Source organism: Calypte anna, chromosome 8, assembly GCF_003957555.1.
Source record: "Calypte anna isolate BGI_N300 chromosome 8, bCalAnn1_v1.p, whole genome shotgun sequence".
NCBI lineage: Eukaryota > Metazoa > Chordata > Aves > Apodiformes > Trochilidae > Calypte > Calypte anna.
Window position 1 is genome coordinate 4,418,074 of NC_044254.1, and position 6,190 is coordinate 4,424,263.

General features: G+C 57.5%; 1 protein-coding gene across 1 annotated transcript; it reads right to left on the reverse strand.

Moving 5' to 3' along the window:
- Window positions 1-665: 665 nt before the first annotated feature.
- Window positions 666-5,869, reverse strand: BRINP2 (BMP/retinoic acid inducible neural specific 2). Its single transcript, XM_008494858.2, has 7 exons — window positions 5,583-5,869; window positions 4,266-4,456; window positions 3,952-4,142; window positions 3,515-3,620; window positions 2,922-3,158; window positions 2,154-2,376; window positions 666-1,782 (listed from the first exon to the last, which is right to left on the reverse strand). Exons 1-7 carry the CDS (start codon window positions 5,867-5,869, stop codon window positions 666-668), a joined length of 2,352 nt encoding a protein of 783 aa, XP_008493080.2.
- Between the last annotated feature and the right edge of the window lie 321 nt (window positions 5,870-6,190).

Sequence of the window (6,190 nt, forward strand, 5' to 3'; positions counted from 1 at the left end):
TTTGCAGCCCAGAGGTGTCCGCTGGTCTCCGCGATGGCAGTGTCCACATGGCAGGTGCCAGGTCCTTTCCACCTAAGGGGTGCCAATGCCTTGGGACCAGCTCTAGTGTGAGATGCTTTGTGGAGAGGCCCCAGGGAAGATCTACCCAGTCTCAGGGGCTTGCACTGTGGTGCCCCCCACGCTGTCACCATATGTGAGGGCACAGCTGCAGTAAGGATGAGGAGGGATGAGAAAGCAAAGGCGCTGGTAGAAACCTCTCTTAAAAAGACTACAAAAGTTAGGGTGCTGAAGTGGCCACCACTAGATAGAAATCATAGCCAGTTGGTCATCTGCTCTGGTAGAACCAGCAGCTGTCTCTGGTCAGGAAACATCTCCCTGGCCATCAGCAAGTCCTCCAGGCCACAAAGGAGGTGGCCACGCTGACACCGTCCTTGCACTCAAAGCTGCTCTGTGCTGCATGAGCCATCCCTCCTCCACAGTCCCACTGGTGTTCTCCTTCTCCTCCAGCCCCGTGTCTCTTTGGCCAGTCGCTGGATGTACCATGAAAGCCTGTGGTTGGCACTAAGGTAAGGCCTTGATTTAGTTTTTTAGGGTGGTTCTTTGTTTTCCCCCCAAAGGGTCCTTTCTCCCAGCCCCCTTGCTCTGAGATCCGAGCAGCCCCAGCGTTAGCTGCACAACTTGCCTGTCTCCTGCTCCACTGTGTTGGGCAGCCTGGCACTGAAGGCCCTCAAGGAGGATTGGATCCTTGCCACCTCGTTGTTGGCCAACTTGAGCCTGTGGTGGAGCAAGCAAGTGAAGAGGTCAAGGCGGGTTTTGCCAGGGGGGGACAACCTGTTCACCCGGTCCCTGATCTCCAACAGCTGGAGCATGGCTGAGTCCTGGGAGCCCTGGGTGTAGGGATAGTCCAGCTGAAGGATCAGGTCACGAATAGCATCGGGTTCAAAGGGCAGGCTGTAGCCAAAGACTTGCAAACTGTTGATTTTCATGTAGCCCAGGTTCTTGGAGGGATCTGACATCTCCAGAGGTTCGTAGTAGATCGTCTCGTTGGAGCTGTCATCCAGAGACTTGATGCGGCTCCGCAAGTAGACGTGGACAGTTTCAAAGAACGTCTTCCACTTGTTCCCCAAGGTGAGCGTCCAGTTTTGGCACTGGGCAGAGGCATCTATGTTAGTCCTCTCCCAGTCTGGGAAGCTGCCTTCATTGACAGGCATGAACCAGCTCTCTGAGTGACTTCCCCCGAACGGGTTGACATAAATGGCCATGACGGGCTCCAGCGTGCTGTTCTTGGTGAGGCAGATCTGCAGGGAGAGGGCCAACATCACGTGAACCAACCCAGGCTTGTACTTGTTGCTTTTCAGGGTCAAGAGCATGCGTTTCCTCCAGGAGGGGTCAAACCAGCTCCCCAGGCGCAGGTCGTTGCTGATGAAGATGGAGTGCACCTCGATGCGGCTGTCCCGTTTCTGCAGGAGGTACTTGAGCTCCAAGTCCTGCAGGTCAGTCTCCAAACCCAGGTAGTGCTCCAGGGAATCGGCCACCTTGGGGCGGCAGAAGCCCTGGCTGAGGACAAAGCCGTGGTTGCAGGTCCCGCAGCGGGTGCTGTTGTCCTCGGCACAGCTGGCGCAGGCTGTCCCCTCACCCAAGGCACAGGGGATGGAGCCCTGGCAGGAGGGCTGCTCAGAGGGACACGTGCAGCTGTGGCTTTCCTCCAGGAAGGTCCCAGGCACGGCCGTCTCGCTGCAGTACAGCAGCGACTGTGCACGGCTCCACCAGTGAGGGAGGGACCTGGTGGGGAGAGATGGTTACAGAGCATCCTTAGCGCTATGACCAACCACCCTAAAAAACCTATGACCAACCACCCCTAAAACCAACCATCCCACAGGATCGAAAAGCTGCCACAACTTGTGTTTGGTTTCCTGCCCTGCCACCCATGAACCAACCCCCGTTTTCCACCTCCAGGCTCAGACCCAACCTCTCAGGGCCACATCCTTCCTGCCTGCTCACCCTCCAGCTCCTTCAAATTTCTCCAGTCCCAACCCTGGAGAGGCAGGGCCATGGGTCTGAGCTCTGAGAATCCAAGAGGCAGGGCCATAGGTCTGAGCTCTTGAGGCTCCAAGAGGTGCCCCAGAGTGGGAAGGGGTGCCATGGGACCCTACCTCTCCTTTGGCAGTTTGAAGCGAGGTTGGCGGTGGCAGCGCTTGCTGAGGTTGAAGAGCCTCTGGATGAGTCTGTGGGTTTTCCTGGAGAGCAGCTTCAGGCTGGTGCCCAGCTGCTGGTAGCGATGCTGGACATCCAGATCCATGGCCCAGAAGTGGGAGATGGCAGTTCTGTTCAGGAAACGGTCCCCAGGGAGCCTCTTCACCAGGGCCTGAAACTCCTCTGGGGTGGGAGAGACATGGCATCAGCAGACCCAAAAGAGGTAAAGGGAGGGTTGGAGGCAACCTTCCTCCACCCAGACTCTCAGTCCTTCATGGTGTGATGACCACCCTGCTCCCAAAGAAGGGGTTGCAGAGGAGGAGATGCTTTGTGGGTCTGCTGAAGGGTCAGAAGAAGAGCAGCTGAGAGAACTGGGGGTGTTCAGTCTGGAGAGGAAGAGAGTGAGGGGAGACCTTCTCACTCTCTACAAAGGGTGGTGGGAGGTGGGTGCTGGTCTCCCAAGTAACATGTGACTGGAAAAGAGGAAATGGCTCAAGTCTGTCAGGGGAGGTTTGGTTATTAGGAAAAATTTCTTTACTGAAAAAGTGGTGAAGCATTGAAACAGACTGCCCAGGGCAATGGTGGACTAACCATTCCTGAAGATATTGAAAAAACATGTAGATGTGGCACTTTGGGACATAGTTTAGTTGGCATGGTGGCACTGGGTTGATGGTTGGACTTGATGATCTTAGAGGTGTTTGACAATCTCAGTGATTCTATGATCTCACCTGACTCCTCAAACTGGTTGTGGTGGCTCTCCCAGGTTCTGCGGAGCTGGGCCAGGCTGTTCTCCAGTGCCTGGACATCAGCCTCAGGGCAGTTGCAGGAGGGAAAGTTGGGCTGGCACTGGCAGTGGCAGTCACTCTGGTGGCACACCAGCTCCCCGGCCGAGCTGCAGGCGATGTAGCTGAGGGCAGCTGCCACAAACCTCTCCCGCAGGTAGGAGGGGAGCACAGTCTGCAGGCCTGCGGGCAGGAGGCAGCCCCGAGCACTTCAGGGCATGTGGAGAGCCCCTCAAAAATATCCCCCCCCTCTCTTGGTGAGGAGGGAGTGGGTTTTTCCCCTCCCCAGGCTCCCACATTCACCTGACTTTCATATCAATTTGCTGGGGAGCCGCTTGTCTGGGCTCTGCATTGATCTCAGCTCCTCTTGGCAGGCAAGCAACAACCTCATCCTGCACAGCTTTGATTATTTTCATCCCTCCCCCCTCCATCCCAGCCCTTAAATCAAATGCAGCATCTCCAGGCAGCATCCTCCCCTGCAGCAAGCATCCCGGGGTGGCACAGCATCCACCACCATGTCCCCACTAGCCCAGCCCTACCTTGGAGCTGCACTTTGTTCTCTGGGCTCTGCACCAGGACAGAGCTCACCGAGTCCAGGTTGTCATAGTTGCTGCAGCCAAGTGGCCCTGTCCGTGTTTCAGTCACCTAGGGAGGGGTGACCCACAGGCAGTCAGGGCACAAAAAGTGCTGCAGATAACCCCCACCCAGCCAGGCTTGCCCTGTCCCACACCTAGTGGCAAGTGATGCTCAGCAACCTGCCTGCTAATTGGCTTGTGGACAGTTTGCAGCCCTGCCTGCAGCCCACTGAAAAAACTCACCCTCATTGGTGTGCCCAATTTCCCATAAATAATGTGGCTGTGACAACTCTGCCTTCTCCATCCCCCCTTTCCCAGGGCCTGATGCTGCTTTAGGGTCCCAGCCAGCCCTGAGGGGCTGATTTCTCCTCCTCCCACATCCCCCTCTCCCTCCCACTTACCTTGATGGCAGAGGTGGCAATCTGGATGTGGTGGAGGCGGCGCAGGGTGCTCTCCCTGTCGATGAAGTAGGATGCTGCCAGCTGGTGCAGGGTCTCCAGTGAGACCCCTGAGCTGTTCCCAGCACCCCCACTGGGCTCTGCCCTCCGGCTCAGCTTGCGCTTGTCCACAAAAATGGTCAAAGACTCCTCTCCTAAAGGAAAGGGGGGGGGATATATAGTGCTTTCAGCCCCCGTTCCTCTTCTTGGCTGTATTTTTTCCTCATTTTCCTTTCCTTCCCTCGTGTGAGGGGAAGGGAGCACCCAGCAGCACTCACCTCCCAGCGTTGCAGCCAACAAGAAGTGGGTGCCGTACTTCTTGATGAGGCTGTTGGTGATCTGCTGGGGGCTGGGCCGGCGTCCCAGCAGGCGGATGTTGCGGATGAATTCGGGGGCCAGGGGAAGGGGCAGGCTGAAGAAATCTTTCCTCTCCAAGGCCAAATTGTTTACTTTCCAACGAGCAAACTCCCTGCGGGAGGAAAGGGTTTTTCCAAGGTAGTGTGGCCATACCCCGCGCATCCCGTCCCCTTTTCTGTTCCCGATTTCCACCTCAGAGCAGGGAATCAGTAGGGGAAAAAGCTCCCACTGGAACCAGAAGCAGAGTGGGTGCTGCCTCTCCTCTTGCCTGTGTGCTCCTTGGGTGCTGGGATCCTAAGGTTGGGGGACCAGGAGCCCTGCACTGGGTTCCTCCACCCTGTCCCACAGACAAAGCAAGGCTTGGAGGAGGGACAAATCAGCTGCTGTGCCTATGGCTGCTCCTTCCAGTCCCACCACTGTCACCAGGAGCACCCCTGGAGCATGTGGGTCCCTCATTGTGGCAGTGCCAGCACACAGGATGGGGAGGAAGGAGGAGAAGAGCTCTCTGGGGGTGCTGGGCTGCCTAACAAGGTCCCCACATCATATCCCCTGGGAGGCAGCAGCCAGGCTGTTCTCTGGGGGCTTGGCACCATCAAAGGGAGGAAGGGAAAAGTCCTCATTAGCAGGAGGAGACAGCACCAATTAGTGCTGGAGGTGGTGGAGTGGGTTTCCTGTGCTGGCCCTTTGCTGGGGTCATGGCTGCCAAGCCTGGTTCTCCACCAGCAAGGAACTCCTCCACCCTTGTCCCCTACTCACGTAATGTCCCTCTGCTGTGGTTTGTGGGGTGACATCACTGGGGACCCTGGGACACTGCAGGGGGTTGGTCAGGAGGATATTTTGTGAGCTCCAGCAGCATCTCAGCTGGGGAGGGCTGGCAGTCCAGGCAGGCTCAGTAATCTGTCACCGAGATGTCTTTGTGCATAGCAGAAGGACAAAGAAGTGCCCATTTCGCTGTGCCTCCCACCATAAGTGCTGATCCCATGCCAGCCTATGCACCAAATCCCTCCTGGCTTAGGACAGATCCTGCCTGGAGCCCATTTTGGCCATGCCAGGAGCATCTTGTGGGGCTGCTGTTACATCCCCTGGGAGCGGTCACCTCTCTCCATGGGCAGCCTCCTCTCATGTAGTCTACTCCTGTAGACTAAAGCGAGTTCATCTCCCTTCTGCCATGTCCCCTGAAGCCCCCCCCACCCACCCATCCATCCCAGCTCACTCCCAGGGTGCCCATGGCCTCTCACCTGTAGATCCTGTACCTGGTGGTGAAACCCTGCCGGTAGCGCTCCATGAAATCCACATACTCTTGGGCACGGTAGAAGGGTCCCCGGTCAGTGAGGAGCCAGTCGAGGGGTGCCCGGCCAGAAGATGAGGATGAGGATGTTGAAGGGGTCGCAGGGGCAGCATGCTGCTGGGGCACAGTGCCCCCGGCCACCCCCCAGCAGCAGCAGACGCTCAGGGTCAGGAGGGCCAATGGCCACGGGAGCATCGGTGGGGGTCTGTCAGGGCGCGGGAGGTCCTGCCACCCCATCCTGCTGCTGCCCAGCCAGCTGCTTCATTCTCTCACCCTGGGGGGATCCTCTGCGATGGCCCTGCCCTGCAACAGCACCGTGGGGAGTGTGTGAGGCCAGCAGGACCAGGCAAGGTGGCAGGGTGGGGACGATTCCACGTGGGTGTAACCCAGGTGCACACACAAAGTAAAGGGAAGCGGGGTTTGCCTTGGGAGGGGGGAAACTGCTGGGATACTGGTGAAGAGAATCATTTGGGGAAAGCTTTAGGAAGGGGATTCTCCTCCCCTACTCTGCTTTGCAGTGCTGGGTGTAGTTCTGGGGTCCCTAACACAGGAAGTGAG

Bases quoted from the DNA above. Each gene is read 5' to 3' on its own strand.
- BRINP2 (XM_008494858.2), bottom strand. From the start codon at position 5,869: ATGGGGTGGCAGGACCTCCCGCGCCCTGACAGACCCCCACCGATGCTC. The intron at 4,457-5,582 runs GTGAGAGGCCAT...TTCCTCCCGCAG, and splicing joins ACCAGGTACAGGATCTACAG to GGAGTTTGCTCGTTGGAAAG. The intron at 1,783-2,153 runs GTAGGGTCCCAT...TCTCCCCACCAG, and splicing joins TTCAAACTGCCAAAGGAGAG to GTCCCTCCCTCACTGGTGGA.